This window comes from Nanorana parkeri, unplaced genomic scaffold (assembly GCF_000935625.1).
Source record: "Nanorana parkeri isolate BGI_ZX_2015 unplaced genomic scaffold, ASM93562v1 scaffold364, whole genome shotgun sequence".
NCBI lineage: Eukaryota > Metazoa > Chordata > Amphibia > Anura > Dicroglossidae > Nanorana > Nanorana parkeri.
The window spans coordinates 1,144,653-1,165,069 of record NW_017306632.1 but is presented as its reverse complement, the minus strand read 5'-3'; the positions used below and the strand labels follow the sequence as shown (position 1 = coordinate 1,165,069).

At 39.0% G+C, this 20,417-nt stretch overlaps 1 protein-coding gene across 1 annotated transcript in view; it reads right to left on the bottom strand.

The window, feature by feature from the left end:
* Positions 1-20,417, bottom strand: part of FAM83B (family with sequence similarity 83 member B) — an 86,610-nt gene that overhangs the window by 16,752 nt on the left and 49,441 nt on the right. The window contains exon 3 of the mRNA XM_018558872.1: positions 54-218. Within this exon, the coding sequence (XP_018414374.1) occupies positions 54-218 (165 nt within the window). The remainder of the gene's footprint in view (positions 1-53; positions 219-20,417) is intronic.

Below are 20,417 nucleotides of genomic sequence, written 5' to 3'. Positions count from 1 at the left end.
ACATTAACACTGTTTCACATTTAAGTGTTCCAAGAAATGTCATGTCTACTTACCCTAAACCTTTGAACTTGTATGCCCTGTTTTTCAGCCATTTTCAAAAAATGAGGAAAGCTCACATCATCAAGAAGGAGGTAGACAGGAACTCCTCTAGTTGATGCCTCCACAACTTCTCTGAATATGTCAATATCAGTAAACATATCCATAACGATGGCAATCACCTATAATAAGAAAGCAAGATAACTTTAGAATGTAATTTTAGACAACTGTGAGTAATTAATAAATACAGATTTATGTGTATGCTGGTAACAATGTGAAAACTAGAAAGGTAGGTATTAAATGCCATCTTTACTGAAAACTAATATAATAGCATTAGGCTATTTCATTGCTGGTACATTTGGGCAAAACAGGGAATTCTTACACCTCACTAAGTTCCAGGCAGATTTACAAAGCTAGAATGTGATTTAACTTGGACTACCCAAAATATCACTTTTTATCAACATTGATTTTGATACCTACACTATTTAAAAATATTCAGAGAAAAGCAATACATTTAATTTTAACGAGGAGGCCTGTATTACAATGCTGATAACATCACAGGCCTTTTTGGTAAAAGTCAAATGCTGCCACGTATACGGGAGACACAATGGGTGCTACTTATTGCAAATGATTACAAGCCAGACCACTAATATTACTTTTACTACTTAGTACAAGATCTGGGCAGTTAATATGCATATTTTAATCACTGGGACAGTAACTAAAATAAATAAATAAATAAATAATATATAAATAAAACTGATTATGATTGAAAAACATTTAGAAAATCTGTGCACAATAACTTGGACATTTCTGCAAACACAAACTATGTACTTTTTCAAACAAGCTATGATTAAGGTATTTCATTAGGCCAAAACACATCAGTGGCACTGCTGGGGTTTTCCACGCTGTGGAATAGAAGCTTATCTAAGGACTTATAACAGACTTTTGTCTTTGTTATGTGTTTGGGCTGAAAAGAGCTTTCCTGAGCACTGGTAAATCCCTGTTTTACCCAGTAAAAACTAGGAGGTAGAGCAGATATCTTGTCTTTATCACTTTTCAAACACACCTATGTCATTACCTTGTCTGTATATTTGTAATGTTATATTCACTCCCTAGTGGTGTGTGTACAAAATAACATTTAATCTATGTTAGATTTCCATCACCACAACAACTAAAATAAGCCAGTAGTAGAGGAATGACAGTTAATTCCGAATTATGAATAAAGAATATATAAAATTACTACCAAGACATTTTGTGATATAATGCAATTTAAATGTATCTTTCCATTGCAATCTGTAGCTAACAATAGTTTTCTAAAATTTGTCAGAAATTTAGTTATCCCTTCCTTGTAACCAAGCTAACATAAGGACCAAGTAGTACACTGTTTTTGTACAAAACATGCCCAGAAGTCTCATTGTCTCCATGTGTAAATGGTTCATCGCTTTTGTGAAAAGTGTGCACAGTTCGGGTAACATTCTGAGGTATCCAAACACTGCCCTTAGGTTTACAGTGCTGGAACTAATTGTTTTTATATAGCAGACCTTCTCACTTAGCATTCTGTTTGAGAAAGTTAATGCAATTGCCTGTCTTGGTATCCAGAGAATAGAAGCAAGTAAGGATCTGCAATTAAGATGGCTAAGATCCTTGATTTGTATATAATTGACCTTGAGAGAACTATTTTTCTCAACAAAAGCAGTTTCACTTTAAAATGCCATTGCATACTGTAAATATATTATATTATGAGAATAAAACATCTTTTGTATTATATTAAACAAGAATCAAACACATTACACAATAATTCACTAAAGGATTCACTGCAAGGCTGCCTAGTGAACTACCTTTCAGTTTGAATCAGATCAGTTTAAAAACCAAAACTAAAATATCCCAAGCCTTTGTTTGAATGTTCATTGGACCATTGTCAAAATTACTCTTAAGTAAATGGAAAAATAAATCAAAATGCAAATGTAATTCACAGCTGTCCCCACTGTAATATGGGAAAGCAAATATTTTTGTATTTATTGTACTTAAACTCTTGTTTTTTTATGTATTCAAACACAATCACAGCCAGTAATGCTATGGCCAAATCATCCTCATGTAGGTAATATGTGCAATTATTTACTTTTAACAAAGTTAACACTATGGGGTCTATTCACAAAGCTGCCGAAGGATCTAGCCGTAGCTCCGGCCGATCCTTCGGCTAGCTTCAGCCCCAGGACCCCTTCGGTTCTACTGAACTTTGCCCTGCTACTGAACCGAAGGGGTCCTGGGGCCGAAGCTAGCCGAAGGATAGGGATAATCACTATAGCCCGTACAGCTCCCGAACGTGGCCAAGCGGCTCAGTCGAGCCGAACGCATATCTCTCAGCTCGGCTCCTGACGGCAGCCGAGTGAATAGCCAAGCCAAAGTGAACAGAGCCGAACGACGTTCGGCTATTCATTCCAGCTCAGTACAACTGATTTTAGCCGTACATCTGCTGAAATCAGCCGTACATCGGCTCTGTACAGCTGCCTTCAGTCAGCCAAACATGCTCTGCATGTTTAGCTGAGCCATAGTGCAGAAGGAGTTTGATTCAGCCGATCCAACATTTGGATCGGCTGAGCCGAAGCTCAGGTAGTTCTCTCGCTGCAGTTCACCCCTATTTTCATAGGGGCCGAGCGGCAGTGAGTGAACAGCTGAATGCCATCAAGCTGCATTTGGCTCAGCTATTCTGCTCGCTACCTCTGAGGTAGCGAGCAGAATAGAAATAAACATAAACAAATAAAAAAATGTTTAAATTATTTAAATGAATGTAAAAAAATAGAAACATTTAAAATGTTAGGAAATAAAAAAAACAGTGTGGGGTCCCCCTCCCAAGCCATACTAGACCCTTTAGGTCTGGTAGGAAAGTTAGGAGGGACGCCATTTAAAAAAAAGTGTGGGGTTACCCTCTAAATCTTATTCTGTGCTTCCTCAGCCTGATTTACCACTTTATCTACTAGAGGACTCTGTCTGGGTATTTCTGCTACTTTCTTTATTTGACCTTCCAAAAATTCTCCTGTGTAGCTTTTCTGCAGGAATCTATCCTTTATCAATCCAACCTGCTGATCATAATCCTTGTTCCTGGTACAGTTCCTTGTTAATCTCAGGAACTGTCCTCCAGAGATACTCATGCTCCAGGATGGATGAAGGCAGCTGCTAAAGTGAATATATGAATTCTTATCAGTATCTTTTAAAATAGTTTTTGTAAAAAGGAAACCATTATCCACTCTAATCTTAACATCCAAAAAATGGATCTCACTTTGATGTATTTGATAGTTCAGAACTATGTTCTTTTGATTATCATGCAATATCTCAAGAAAATAATCCAATTCAGTTTCGGTACCTTTACAAATCAAGATTACAACATCTATATAGCGTTTGAAAAAAAAGTAATTGTTCTGGTTTATTTCTTTAAAATGTTTCGAACTCCCACCTAAGCATTGACACGGGAGCACAAGCATTGTTTCTTTCCCTGCAAGGAGCTTTTGTGGATTATCAGAGCCTACACATTTATGACGGACTTATTTCATTCACTTTTGGACTTTACTATATAGTTCATGTTATTATGCACTAAATGGTGGATATTGATTATCATTTTTGAGACATTCACGTATAGTAGAATTACTTTATTGTATTTTTTTTATATGATTTTGATGTTCATTTGTGTTGTATTAGCATTTTTAATATTTGTTTACAATTTTTAGAGCATTACACTTCTTTACATTGTCCTTTGCCTCATCAATTGTATTGGATTCTAGTATTGCTGCTAGGTTACACATTTGGCACGGGTTTTATTTAGGTTATATATGGTTTGCACACCTTTCCATGTGTTGTTCTGTATGTTACATTAAGAAAGGGGGCCATTGTGTCCCCAAAACCTCACAATGGTCTATATAGAAACCAGTAATCTGACTGGAACTTGTCGTGTGACATTTACTATCCACAGGATTTTCAGACTTTCAGTGTCTCTGCTAACACACTCCCTGACAGATCTTTGCTTCCCCTACCTGAATGTTCTGTGTAAAAAAATACTATTACTAATTATTTCTTCCTCCTTGATTAAAACTTTTACCACTGGCAATGGCGCATTTCTATGCATGAAAATTAAGTCCCTCAAATTTTTATGGCAGCACCACAACGCAATGCATGTTGTGTGTCGTGGTAGACTGACATGTGTTGTAACACAGCTGCATTTAGGAAAGTAGCAATAGTGTTCTGCCAAAAAATTGTTGCATTTGATAATCCTGATCACCTGCTTCTGTGCGATAAGGGTATGTACACTTGGAACAAGCTATAAGTTATAACTATGGGGTGTGCACTAAACTTTTTTAGTTTATGTGTGTTGTCATTGTCCTGAAAAAATGTTACTGAAAGTTTTTAGGACCTGCACGGCTGTGCTGTTTTCCACAAAGTCCCCCTTAAACAAAATGCACTGATTAGCAAATCTCCTTACCACACAGTGAGACTCCCCAACTACTGTACACTAGGTATATGCCCCTGTCCACCCATCATCTACAAAGTGTTAACAGTGTGCAATTTATTTTGGAACATCTCTGTAAAAGGACTGGTGACCTGCCTATATTTCCTACCTAGCAACCCTATCAACTGCTTTCTACTATTGTCTGTTGTCTCTGCTCACTGATTAGTAACATTCTAATATTTCTGGCTTGTTGGCTGTTATTTATTGATTGTTGACGTGAAGGCTATCATGGCAGATCATTTACTTTACTTATTGACTTGATTGTGATCTCCAATAATTCTAAGTTCCAGGAATCTACAGTGATTCATAATGCTGACCCTGTCATTAGCAGCCCAGTCTCAGTCTTGTTCTTGCCTAAGCTGTTGATCTTAAATTATGCTGCATGGATAGCTTACTCTGGTTTGCTCTGGTTTACTGAACATGAACATGATGAGCAGACATGTGTGTGATGCATATGTACCACTATGCAAAACTATGAGTCTGGTTGAGCTTCTTATTAGTAAGCATCATGATGTTCAAAACATGATATATATGTAAGTGTACGTATTAAAAATGTATAAGTAGATATGTCATACCACATACAAATATACCAATTCAATCAGGAAACAATACATCTGCTGCATAAATCAATACAGTTTATTTATTTTAATTAGAGTGTAAAATAATACAAATATTAACATTAATCAAAATGCATGATGCCACCCTCTACCAAAACACATGAGAATATACTAGAGAAGCTTGCAATGGGAAAATCTCAAAACACAGCCACCATGTGTGAAGATACTTACAGGGTTACTCACAAAAGGGTGAAGAGTTTGGAGAAGGCAGGAGAAGTGAACAATCTAGGCCAAAATAGCTCAGTTAGAAACATTTTCCAATTCAGCTCACTTTCCAAATTATTATTATTATACAGGATTTATATGGCGCCAACAGTTTGCACAGTGCTTTACAATATAAGGAAGACGTAACAATCACAATACAATTCAAGACAATATGGTAAGGTGGGCCCTGCCTGTGTGGGCTTACAATATAAAAGGGAGGGGCAGGTGATACATGAGGAGGTAGATCCAATATGTTGTCCTAGATTGTTCACCTCTTCTGCCTTCTCCAAACTCTTCACCCTTTTGTTAGTTTTACTATGTAATGAATGAGCATGAGTTCCTGAAACACGTTGACCAATCATTGCTAGCATGCATTCCTTTGGAAAGTAAGAATAATCTCTTTATTTACAAATAGTGGTAAATGAGTGTGAACATACAAATAAACACTTTGAAAAGTTTTACTCTGTTAAAATCAATTTATTGGGCACCAGGCATTTTTTGTGGAATCAGTTGAATAGGATCTGAGCTGTGAAGACTATGCCCAAAAAGATAAAAGACAAGTCACCAGTATAGCCTGTGGCCTCTCTGAAGATGTTTTTTTTTTTGCATTACTGGCTAATCATGCCTTTGTTCTGTACTGTGTCTTTGTGTGGACCATCATGGGAGAGACGGGGCTTTGCTTCATCATGTCAGAGCATCCAGAATGGAGAACAGTGAGCAGCACAGTAGTGACATCCCCTAATCTCACGGAAAATTGCTTGAAATTAACAGTCAGATGCAGCAGTGCCTTAGATCTCACACTGCAGATAAACAGTTAGGAGGCTGTAGGTTTAGAATTGACTAGGCACCCTCATAAACCAGGAAGAGTACTGCTATTTTTCAGCAGGAATGCAAGACAAAGGTACAATTTGTAGGGTATTGTTTTAGTACAAGTAACATTTCTAGATGCTCCCTATTTCACTGCAAAGCTTTTCTTTTTGCTGTTAGGTCCACTTTAAGTTAAAAGGTGTTTTGAAATGATTTAATTGTTTATAAATATGCCCTATAATTCCCTAATTATAACAATTAGAATTTTAAAAAAATGAAAAATGTATTCAGAGTGAACTGTTGTTGGATTGAAGTTAATTCTTCATTGATCATGCACCCAATCAATCCAGGATCCATCTCCTAAACAAACTGATTAGGAAAAATACTCCTTTTTTCATGTTCATTATCCTGTTATTATGCTTATTGTGACCTACTTTTTTTTATACCTTATGCAATGTTTTATGATGTTGATTTAAACAAAAAAGACGACGATGGTCTTTTAAAGTTTCTCATAGAAATAAAATGTTATCCTTTATTCATGTTAGAAAAAAAATGTGAATTTTAGGTGAGGTGATCTTTAACCACCTTCCAGCTGGCTGCAATAGGAGTTTGGAAATATTATTATACAGGATTTATATGGCGCTGCCTAGATTTAGAGGGGACCTGATGGAGAACTTCAGGTCCCCTCTGCTGATTGAAAGCAGCAGTGGGCAGGTGCAATAGCTAGTTTGCTATTGGCTATAGCCAATAGGAATATAGCTATGCATTCCTATGGTAATTTTCTTATTTTTTTTTTTATTCTGATGGCAGCCAATGGCTTCGATGTCAGAAGAAAAAAAAACAGCGCAGGGAAAGGTTTACTCTGCTCGAGCAGAGTAAACCTTTCTGGGAGAAAGTGTTTCTCTCTCGGGAGGCCGGGAGCCGCTATCTAATAGCGGAAGACTCCCGGAGCGTCCAGGAGAGTTGGGCTATCTGGAGATCAGTGTCCCTGGTTACCAGGGATGCTGATCTGTCTGTGCAAGTGGCCGGAGCCAGCCGGGAAATGATGGCTGGCTCCACCCAGCAGTCAGTAGCAGGGTGTTGGCCGGCCAATGGTCGGCCGTTCGGCCAGCTTCGGCTTTCACCTCTGCTCAGTCGAGCCGAAGCATATGCCTTCAGGCTTGACTGAGCCGCTCGGCTGACTTTGGGAGCTTTACGGGCTATAGTGAATAGCCCGTACAGCAGCCCTTCAATTCTACTTAACCGAAGGGGCCATGGGGCTGGAGCTAGCCGAAGGATCAGCCAAAGCTACGGCTAGATCCTTCAGCAGCTTAGTGAATAGACCCCTAAAAGATATCAGTGATGGTGATGGGTAGCTGATATGAGCTATGGAGATCAACTGCTACACACTAATTTGTGTGACCTTAGCAGATGTGTTGTACACATACGTGATCCACCTAGCACACTCATAAAGTGCTGAATTGTAAGGCTAAATTATATGTATTAGCATGTTAATTACTTGTAAACATGAGCTTGTAATCCTTATTTACATTTTACAATTGGCCCATTTGCAGCAAATTGATTTCAGTCAAGGCAGTTATCAACACTGGGAGTTAAAATTCATACTCAATACACCACACATACTTAATTAGGTGCATATATATATAATTCTTAAAATGTCCCCAAACATGGTCTGCCATTTAGATACAAACATCCTGTCAGCAAAATAACACACTAGCCAGACCAACATTCCAAAGCAATATTTGGACTTAACTTATGTTCTATAGTTTGCTTTTAATTAACAAGGGCTACACCAAAACAGCAATGAAACATCATCAACAGCTATATTATTTTCTTAGTTATAATTATCAAATGAAGCACTATTAAAGGAGAACTCTGAGGTGAGTGCTTTTCACTCACCTCATAGTTCTAGCCGACCTGTGACAATGAGACTGTCACAGGTCGGCTCAGTAGATCGGGAGGTGAGCGAACACATACTGTTCGCTCGCATCTCGATCCTGTCACGGCTCTCTGCCGTGGCAGGGGGAGGGGCTGGATTCCCCTCTCCCCGCGCTGACTGGCAGAACGGACGGGGGAGGGTACAGCTGGCTCTGCCTCTAGATAGGCAGAGCCAGCTGTCACTCATGCAGCTGGGTGGATCCCGTCATCTAAGTCGGGATCCGCTGCGGCCTCTCAGTATACCGCGAGCTGTAGCTCGCGGTATACTGAGCTTAGGTTAACAGGAGGACGCTAGTTTGTGTCCTCCCGTTACCCTAAGGAGAACTATGGGGAAAAACACTGACCCCATAGTTCTCCTTTAAAGTAAACTCCACCCTTTGTTTAATTTTCCACTTGATGCTAAATTGTATTTTGCTTCTAAGAATTTGTATGCCTTATCAAATACCTGAATATGGTGTGTCAGTGTTATTCAGTTTCCATTCTAAACATTCAAACTGACTCCAGTCCCAGTATTTAAAGAGACTCCCTAAGTGGTAAAGTGGTTTTAACAGACTGGGAAAATTACACGCACTGGTACAGCACTGAAACATAGCTTTCCCTGCTGTTTATTTTTGTTGTATTCAGCAGGTTTTGCTATGCGTAAGTGTTAGCTGATATGCATAGCATCACAACTAATAGCTTAAGTTGTCAGCTAGCCCTTTGCAAATATGCTTCTTCCCAGCTGGATTCTTAGCAAAATTCATTCAATAATGATTCGTAGTCTTGTTTTGCAGTTTTTCACGTCTTAAAGAAAAAAAGTCTACCAGAGTCAATATTTCCTTATCTCTGATTGTGCATACAGTATTATGCAGCCGTAGGTATGATTTTTAACTGTAACATATTGTGACCCTTATCTTAAGATAATTCTGTAACACCCAGTGCTGGGTTATTCCCTTACAAAAACATGTGACTCCAATCAAAAGAAAACAGAGAATATTATCAGTGATTTTAGGGCACTTATTACAAATTGTACAAACACTATTTACCAAACACTGTTATACACTATCATGTGTCTTTACATAAACCTGTACATAAACCTGTACTCAGTTCCATCCCATCTCACTGGCAAGTAAGTGGGAGAGTGGGAGAAGGGTGGCCACAGTGTCCCAGGTTGCTAAGAGCCTTATGATTCTCTGTACAATTACCCGCCCATCTGACGTTATCAGTTGCCAGGGAGCTGAGCGGGAGGCTCTGGCTGGTGTCCCACCGAGCTCCTGGCAACCAGTGACATCTGTGAACTGGGCAGGATTGTAAAGAGAACAGCACGGCTCTGACACAGCTGCCCTTTCCACTGCATCCGCCCCTAGGAAGACCAATATCAGCAAAACCACCCCCCCCCAGAATAACTATTAGCAGCACCCCCTCACCGCTCTATGGCCTCAGGCATTGATGTTTAGAGGGCTAAGCTTTAAAAAATTCCAGAGATCCAAATCAGGACCTCAGAGTACTAAAGCTCAGCAAAAAAACATCAAACCTGACTTGTTCCTAATTTTAAGGAAGAGGGCAGGGAACTACAGGTGTTCCCCTTTTACCCCCCAGCCCACGTTTGGCTCAAGCACACAAGGTAATTAACTGTTCTGCTTGCCCCTCAGCCTATCCCTGAGTTCAATACTTTCTAAATAACCGATGTATGTTGTTCATAGGTCTGACTTCATTATAATTTCACATGCTTGTTCTAGGTGACACATTAGGAATTGGTAACAGAGACAACCAGGAAAGTAGCATTTTCAGAATCCCGCTCCCCTCCTTTTCCCCAAAGAGGAGTCAATAAAGGTGACTATTGGTAATATATATGTGAAAAAGGGGAAATAATTGTTTTCACTATTAAGTGACATGGCTTACAATTTGGTTATATACAGAATGCATTAAATGATAGAATGACATGACAGGATTACCAACATGTCCTTTTAAATGCCATGCTTACAAAATGATTTTGTAGAGCAGTACTTAATAGTTTTTATTGTTCTCTTGGGAGTAACACAAAAATGCAAATGTGAAATTTCAGAAAACTTTTTTTGTTAAGAAAATGGAAAGACAACTTAGTAATTTCACTTGCATGTGTTATTTGAAATCAAAATAAAGTAGCTTGTTATGCAGATCAATGCTGCCAGGTCTGTAAATGTCCTAAACCTTTAAAATAAATATTTTAAAGCCCAAATAGATGAAACTATTTGATTGGTATGCTTCAAAAGAGCCACAAGTATTAAAATCTGCGTTTAGTAAATACACTAAATCTAACTCTGACAAATAGAGGGAGTGACCTTGAGGAATAATGCATGTGGTATATTCATTAAATAATAATTCAACACTTTGTAGTCCACATCTAAACTGATGCTGATAAAGATTATTAGGATTAAAGAGAATTAGTATTCTCTCAGAAGTTCACTATGTGTGTTACAGCAGTGAGCCATAGATCAGGTACAATTATCCATGTTGAAAGTTAGGAATACCAGTGGGCTAATGTACTATTGTTATATTGGTTCCCATTTGGGGCAGTGAGCACTTGCAAGTTTCTGCCTGTAGTTTCCAGTTATTTGAACACCACCCCAGTAACCTGAAATACCAGCATAGTCCAGAAAGGAAATAACAACCACAGATTGTGTGAATCTATGTATATAGCCGTGCAACTTTCCATTATTGTTATTGTACAGGATTTATATAGCACCAAACGTTTGTGCACCACTTTAAAATTAAAAGGGAGGCAGTATAGTTACAATAAAATTGGGAGGGTCTTGTTAATGAGAGCTTACAATCTAAAGGGGGAATTTTCAATAGAGTACACCTATGAAGCTCCTGGGACTCCCTGCAAGCTGGGAGTGCAAGCTCTATTGAAAAAGGAGTCTGTTTAAAATGTCTAAAAACCTAAGAACAACAATATAATATATTGATGTGGTGGCTGCATTAGTTTCCTTTTTTTTTAAAAGATTTTTTACTTTATTTCACATTGATCCTGTCAGTATCATGCTTCCTGTCCTCGGAGGATAAAGTTAACTCACTGAACTAGATCAATGAGGAAGCAGCATTGTTACCTTAGGGCAGAAAATGCTTAGGACTACAGAATACTCCCATTTACTCATCTCCACAACACAATATTAATATTGGCTTGGGATGGATACGTGAAATGTATTTCCTATTTTAGGTAGCACATCCTGCTTTTGCATTACAAAAGGAACCCAAAAAGGAACACTAAATAAATCAATAACAAAGCAGAAAACATTTTGATATGTAAAAGCCTAACTCCAGATTTTGTATTTCCCTGTGTTTGTGTTCCAGTGATAACAGTCACCTGGACATATAGAAGGATGAATTTGGCCAATAGGGGCAAAAAGGCGCAACATAAACCCGATGGGTTTTGACCTCTCACCACTCTATTCAAGTATGTCTATACTTTAGGAAATAATTGATTTTACTTTCACTCGAGAGAACTATCGACTGCAGATGTTACATTGATGGTACTTCTGTTTCTTCTAGGGCTCTTAAAGATTTCTCATTCTCAGATTTAGCCTGTTAAATCTACTTCAAAATTTAAAATGGTGTAATCAATACATTGTTACAAATGTATCATAACAACATGTTTTTCAGAATCTGAAATTTAAAATGATTACCAAAAAAATTATGCCTCCAGAAACCTTCTAAGATGTACTATATATATGAAGCCAGGGGCCAGACAGCCCATTCATCTACATGTCTAGCTAAAATATAATTTTTGGTGAACTTTCCTTTACAAAAACAAAACAAAAACCCAAACATTGGCAGGGTTATTCACAAAGCTGTCAAAGGCAGCCGTGTGAATAACCGACTCAAAGTGAAGTGAGCCAAACGCTGTTCTACTATTCAATTCAGGCTTGTGCAGCTGATTTCAGCCGTACATAGACTGAAATCAGCCGTACATAGGCTGAAATCAGCCGTACATTGGCTGGCTTCGGGTCGGCTGAACATGCTCAGCATGTTCGGCCGACCCGAAGTGCATAAGGAGTTTGACTCCTCCGAACCTCTAGCAGGCTACTCACCGCTGTTCAGCCTATTCTCAAAGGGGCCGAACAGCAGTGAGTGACTAGCCAAATGCCGCAGAGTGGCATTTGGCTCGGCTATTCTGCTCAGAACCTCCGTGGTACCGAGCAGAATAGAAAAAGTGAAAAAAAGTAGAAAAAAAAGTAGAAAATGAATGGGCGGAGCTAGCAGTGACAGCTAGCTCCTACCAACTGTTTCCTATTGCCTTGGACCTGCTAGAGCAGGTTCCAGTCAATGAATAACAACTGGGCGGGAGCTGGAAAAATTACCAGGTAACCAGGGGACGCTGATCTATCATTACAATGAGAACTCAAGGGAAGCCGCCATGATATCCTGGCCGGCTCAGCCGAGTTCTCAGTGTGTAATAACAGTTTAGCATCCCCTGGTTACCTGGTAACCAGGGGACGCTGATGTGGCGCTGCATGCAAGTGGCCAGAGCCAGCCGTGAGATGACGGCTGGCTCCGCCCAGCTGTCGGTACCAGGCTGTCGAGCCGAAGCACATGCCTTCGGCTCGACCGAGCCGCTCGGCCAAATTCGGGAGCTGTACGGGCTATAGTGAATAGCCCGTACAGCAGCCCTTCGGTTGTACTGAACCGAAGGGCTCAGGCGGCCAAAGCTAGCCGAAGGATCAGCCTGGGTTTTCTCCAGCTGTTGAAGCTTAATTTTTGTATTTTCAGTGTTAGTTTTTTTTTCTTTTAACAATTTTTGTGTGTTTAAGCCCTGTTTCTAAATCACTACTCTGTGGACATTATTATTGACTTGCTCTTTTCCTCATTTTAACAGAATCTCTAATGAAACCTATCCCTTTTGGGTTGCTGATCACTACAAGACAAGTATTTTAAAATGAAAGAGAAAATATAATTTATGGGCTTGCTTTCAACCTCGCCCATTTAAAAAGCACTAAAGTTGAGTAACTGAAAACTGCTGCTGTAAATTGTTCTTGTCAGGTTACTTTTTAAGTATAGCCTAGACAAGCTGGAGTGCACTTTAATAAAACTGAGCAAAATTCCAAAAACCCTATAGAACTAGATAGTTATGCTTCAACACCATTGGAAGGAACTGCACTCATATAGCTGTTTGACATTTTTTACCTATTTTGAAAAAACTATCAAAGGTATTATTCTAAACAGCAACAAAGAATAGGTTTGGACTAACTAAAAACAAAACAAATACCATACAGTCTCCACTACTAATGGACATTTCCAATTGCTTTGAAAACTCTGCAAGTACAGAAAAATACCTGCTGATCCTGCCAGAAATGGGCAGGCTGTCAAAACTGTCTGGGATTTCAGAGGTAATGTGAAGCTCTAGTAGATTCCTGACAGATCAACAAGTATTTTTCTTTACTTGTGGCATTTAAAAGTCATACATGGGGAAATGTGCATGTATTTAGCATTATTGTACCCAGACACACACCTAAAGTTTTCAGCAAAAAGGTGCTCTTAGTAAATCAGTGCTCTTAGTAAATGGTTGTCCTTATATTACATTTGCATGATACTAGAAAGATATGTACATCATATAGCCTTTGCTGTGCACTAAATACTAGCCAGCTTGACTCTTATCTCAGAGTCGAGTACAATAAGCTTATAGTCACACTACTTTACAGAGAACTTTAACCAAACATTTTTTTGGCTATAGTTCTCTTTTTGGTCATAAGAGTACGTTGACTAATGTACTCTTGTGATCATAGTCAGCATATAGCACGCTACTGCCCACTATATGCTAATAACGCAGAGCCGCATTGCAGCCAGGAAAGATCCTGACAATATTGTCAGGATCCACCCCACTGCCTGAATGACAGCTCTAGAGCCAGCTGTGCTCACCACCTCTCCATTTGTTCTTCCAATAAGCACTGAAGAATAATGGGAGGGGAGGCAGAATCCCTGCGGGCATTGGTGACTGACGCTCCCTGCTCTCTGCAGGGAGAAGCTACGAACTGAGGGATCAGTTGGTAGCTATTTGGAAGAGTACAGTTTAACCTAGTTGATATCTTTTTGCTCCAGTGGCAGCCTGCCAAAGGTGTTCGCTGAGTACTGTGGTACATATAGATGTAGCCTATCATTGTTCTTTCCTCACAATTTCAGCAAGATCAGATGACAATATCCTAATGTCCAATAGCTTTATTCCCTGGCTAATGGTATTCTGTCATGAAGTGAAACAGATTTTCCATGGCAGTCCAGCAAATGCTTCAGTTTTATTGTGAATGTAGTCAATGACCCAGAACAATGTTTAAAAATATCACCATTTTTTAAGATGCATATCTTTTTATTACCACTTACTTGACTTGCAATGACATTATCGAGTGCCCTGGACAATGTCACATGTAGGAATAGAGAAGGGGTTCTTAGAGGAAATCAGAGGTATTTCTGCTTACTGCTGGATTCTGCTTAATAATTTGTTAAACTTTTGTTCTGCTGTTTAATGCTTAGACCAATATTGGTTCCTCACACCTGCTAAAATTGTATCTTGCTGAAATGGAAAGTGTCTGCTGAACCTGGCCAACTTTGGTGCTTTAGCACTACATCATCTTAATGGTTTTCTCAATACACCCCCTCCTTCAAAAAAAAAAAAAAAGGATGTCAGCACTGCCCATTTAGAAACAAGAGTATATATTGTGCACCCAGAGCTTCAGCCTGTACACATTTCTGTATAGTATATACAGAGGTAGGAATAGTTTATACATCTAAAGAATGTAAAGTTATTTGTAGAATTTGTGCTGCACACCAGATTCTGTGACGTTTTGTGTAACCTGCAATGAAACTACACTTATTTTTTGCCTTTTTCTATGATATATTTCCAATCAGAAATAGCAGATCTCAGCTATTTTTTAACTCTACTACTTTTCAGCAACAAACTGCTGTTAATAAACAGAAATTTCACCCTTATAGTTATAATTTTTTTTTAATTAATTGCTAGCTTGTTGCAGCAATAGTGTCCCTTCATATAACAAAACAAAAATGGCAACTGCACAAATCAATTTATAACTAGCTTTTAGTAGAGGATTTGCCTGAAGAGGCTGCAGGTGCTGGTCCTTTTCTAAGATACCTATACCTAAAATAACATTCAACCCTTGCATTTTTGTTTTTCCTGGAGTTCAGTTTTAATAATACAGCTAAGGAAATGTGTTATTTTACATGCACACAAATACTCCATGCTTACATTGCTTCCCCCCCCCCCCCATATTAGGCCCCCTTCCATCTCCTGGCCTCATAGCAGCTGCCTGTGCTGCACTGGCTATTTTTACACCACCGATGCATATACAACAATGTACCATCTATACAACAATATAACTGGCATTGTTTTACTCTGGCAAAAGGAGAGCTTTAGAACTTTTAGCTGTCAAAGAAAGAACATATTCTAGGGGAACAATTACAAGTATTACTGTGCCGGCTTACCTGGCCTGACTTCTATAACAATCTAGTAACTGTTATTAAAGGGGGTTTCTATTCTACCTGTAGATGTATCTTGTCACGGTACAAATCTATTGATAGTAAAAACATAAAGGAGTTTATTTATTAAATGAGAACTATGAGGTGAGTGCTTTTCACTCACCTCATAGTTCTAGCCGACCTGTGATAATGAGACTGTCACAGGACGGCTCAGTAGATCGGGAGGTGAGCGAACACATACCAGCGTTCGCTCACCTCTCGATCCTGTCACGGCTCTCTGCCGTGACAGGGGAGGGGCTGAATTCCCCCCTCCCCGCTCCGATCAGCCAGCGTTGACTGGTGGATCAGACGGGGGAGGGGGCGGGTACAGCTGGCTCTGCCTCTAGATAGGCAGAGCCAGCTGTCAGTCACGCAGCTGGGCGGATCCCGGCACAATTGTCGGGATCCGCTTCAGCTGCGGCGTCTCAGTATACCGCGAGCTACAGCTAACGCTATGCTGTGCCTAGGGTGACGGGAGGATGCTAGTTTGTGTCCTCCCGTTACCCTAAGGAGAACTATTGGGAAAATATTTAACCCCATAGTTCTCCTTTAAAGGAGTAAAAACTGTTTACTTAGCAAAGTGAATATTCATTGATATTAGAAAATAGAGGTGAAACTGTGTTCATTTTATTTTGAATGCCCAGACATGAATAAAAGGATTTTTTTCTTGTATATGATCAGATAACTAGAGTAAACACAGCTTTACCTTATTTACTAATCAGTAAGCAATTTTTTTCCCCTGACACCACGCCTTTCATTTCTCAAACAAAATCATAAATTGGCAACGAGCAAATACAAGTTTCTGGAGCGCTTGTTAGATTATCCGCCCTAAAGAGGTCTGGTAGTTTCAAAAAACATATCACCACAGTTAAGTACTGTCCATTATTTTTTTTAATTTGCACTAACTGTTAAAGAAGAACTCCAGGAAATTGTTTTTCTTAACCCTTGCAGTGAGGCTACCTTCGCGCTGCAAGGGTTAACTGCTCATTGTTGTCTAAGCTAAAAAAAATTATACTCACCTGAACCATGGATCTGGCTTGTTCTTAGACCGGTCCTTCCAGCCTCTCTCCACCTCCACTGCAGTGGTCTAAAGTCCCATAAATCATCATGTTCTATACACGTTGTATAGACGTAAAGACACTGAGGAACATTCCAAAGGTGCAGTGTAGTACGAGACAGGCTGGAGGGAGCGCTCTGACATTCAGCTGGCTCAGAGCTTTGGGTGAGTATAGCTTTGTTATTGTTGAACCTAGACAAAAATGAGCACTTAACTCTTGCAGTGCAGGGGGTAGCCCCACAGCAAGGCTAAATAAAAAAATTCTGGGTGTTCTTTTTTACATTTTCAGAACACAGTTTCAAGGTGTAGCCCTTTCTTTTAAGGTTTAAGCAGTACTCCTTGGACCTTATACAAAGGGAGAACATGTTGAAAGCTTGTATAGAAAATGTATCTGTGCAAATAAAAAGAGCATCATGGACAGTATTCAAATGTGTTGCTGCAAATGAACTGATACAGCTACAATCAACTTAAACTGATATTAAAGTCACTTACAATGGATGTTGCTCCTTGATGTTTAAACATTTTAATTTCCTGCAGAATCAGCTGGTCACCTGAGCACTGACCCTGATATTCTGTTTTAAAAAGTTCCTCCTTTCCTATGGAGCAACCCTTGTGTGTGCTACTAAGTTGTGCGTTTCTCCACAAACACATGGACACAGGAAGGCAAGACACTTCCCTTCTCCATGTTCCTCACTCCTTCCTTCTTTAGACTAGTACAGGGACAACTTCTGGAAACTGCTATGTCCTTTATGATCTTGTACTGGACCGGAAGTGCAGTACACCAAGCCTAGAGAGTGGGTGGCAGTTGTTAGGAAACATGATGACTGTAAGTGTTCTGGGAGAAATATAAAGAAATACTTTCCTGGACAATGTATATTTGTTTGATCTGAATTCATTATTGAAAAAAAGCTTAAGAATTTAATATTACTTTAAGCACAAAAAAAATATCAAAGAATCTTAATGTGAGCTTGGAAATGTACATCCTCAGCTAAAAATCTGACAATAAATTTGAAGTCAAATGGAAGCAATAATACTTGCACAAAATATACTTTATTTTAAAAGAAAGCTATGACTATATTTGTAATCCTCTTAGAAGCTGTTTAGCTGTATATTATGTTTGAAAGCATCATATAATAAAAGCCATGGGCAAAATGCAGTTCACTATGTACATTCACCAGGGTTGGGCTGTGACAATGTCTGACTCAGCTCATATTAAACAGGGTGGGGAACTTTTCAGAAATGACCTTTTTACATTTCTGTACTGCTTTATCTCTGGCCATAAGCAAAACGAAAAAAAGTTTTAACAAATCATAAAGGAACGTAAATCAATATGAGGCTCAGAGCATGTTTCCAGGAGCTTTAAATACACAAACACAAAAAAGAGCTTAGTAATAGCTACATAATTAAATATATTTTTACCACTCCTTTTTGCGTCAGAAATAACACCTAATATGATCTAATTTAATCAACAAGGCACTTCATCTAATATTTGTATTTTGTCAGATAAATAGACTGTCAGCTGGGTTTGAATTTTCTGTAGTATGCACTATTATTCTGTTCTCATTACATTGGCAGCAGTGACACTAATGGTTTCTGCACTTTAAATATACTGTAAAAACAATGTAATATAAAAGTGTGCATTTGTATGTTAGGAGATCTAACAAAAATGTCACCACTACTATTTTCAGTGGCATAAATAAAGGTGAAAGGGTCTGTTTGTAAGTTTTGAATCAGGATTTCCTCTTGCACACATTGCTGGGTACCCACAACCCCAGTGCATCACAGAGCACAACAAAGAAGTATACTGGTGAATTTGGGAAAATTGAATTACCCCCTAAAATCTGGCCCAATCTCCCCCCGCTATACTTACCTTTGGGTGAATGCACCTTCTTCTTCGCCAGTGTGGGTGTACTATGCATACATTGTACTGCCATCTAAAACAGTCATGTTTAGGTGCTGTAAATTTTTATAGCTGTTGTTGTTCTGTATTGTTTGCAAAAAAACTGATAAAACTTAAAAAAAATAGTGACACAAAAAACATAAAATAAACAGAAGGGCAGTCTTGGTGGACTTGGTCTCTTCTGCCTTCACTCTTCTATGTTTCTATGTTTCTAAATTGGGTATTGTGGTGTACAATGCAACTGGGGTCCCTTTGAAAGAGTAGGTGAGTTGCAGCTTCAAACCTAGTTCCTATGCCATCGTCTCTTTCAAATGACAGATGTTCCCTAAGTCAATACTAATTTGTATTTGTTCTGGGTCTAAATTTACGTAAGACTTCAAGCAGAATGCCCAGTTCCATTAAAGTGTCAACATTAGAAATGAGCATTTGTTTCAGAGATCCCTCTTGTTCCCAATTTGCAAAGATGAAAACCATGATAAACCCTGATTTGACACTACTCATATTCTATGGGTAGATAAAAGTCAATTCCAAACTGAAAAAAAATAATCTGCAAGATCAGATGTTTTGACAAAATGTATTGAGAATTCTCACCTGCTTCTCATTTCATTGAATATGAAATGGGTCATTCTATTTGCTATTGAATGCAGAGTATGAGTTCTGCCTTTTAAAAAAAGAAATCACATGATCAGTTTTAGCGTTGTTATGAAAAATACTGCCACCCAGCATTTCTTTGGAAATGTTGCATTCCATGAAAGAATCTCACCAGCTACGCACACCTAAAGACATTGCTCAGGATGTCATATTTCATACAACAAGGAGAGATAGTGAGTCAATTACACAAGCAGTGAATTACAGGAAAAAACTGAACAAAATGGTGTCATGGCTGCACTGAACAGAACTGTAATTTATTTTAGCAGTAATGGCAAGCTGCAAATTGAAGTGTAGATATACATTTAATAATATCCAGTCATACATCTACATTTGTAAAGAATCGGAGTAGAGATAGAGAACCTTCACAGACAGGCAAATAACTCCCACGCAACAATGAGCCAAGAGATATCTGCCTATCCTCCAATAAATCTTATGAGTGCCTGGACCTGCCCTAAACTTTAACTAACAGTGACAGAAGCGCACATGCAGTACTTTGATCTTCTCTTGGTTAGAAAACCTTCCTGTGTTATACAGTGCACCTCCAATTGCCCCTGGGACTTACTAGCTCAGTTTAGGAATTTAGAAATGTCTCACAATCAGAAACACTGCCTGGAAACACCAAGTCCTCTAAGAGAGCTGAACAATTATTAAAGAAAACAGCTACACTTCACAAAGTAACAATTTGATTTGTATATATCAGACAGTCAGTAGGTTAAACCATTAGACTGTGCTAAACCTTCTTCTGTAGTTTCACTATCTCTACAATCTTTTCCAGTGGAACAAGCCTTATACTGGCCATACATTGGCTGAATGATAGAAAACCACACAATTCCCCCATCCCTGCTAACAAGCATGGGTGGATGAGTCTTCCCTGATGGCTATTGTATTCAAGCAGCCACTCTGCACCTCTGGAATGTGACTGCTTGTATACACATACGTAGACTGCAGCTGATTGCCTGAAGTCACTGTTTGGCTGTCAATTTTCTGCTTGGCATCCTAAATGTTCAATTTGAAGTTGTTTGAGCCAAGTGGTGCTGACAGTGCCACCCACTACTCAGATTGCTGCTGATTCACAGGATTTGGTCAAAATACAAGCCCTGTATGCCCAGCTTTATCTCTACAGATTATATTGTATTGCTATGCAGACTAGATAGTAATAGGGTCTCGCTGTTCAGATACTGGTAGGATCAAAGAAGACTTACATGAGCCATTCTATTGCTGGCAAAATGT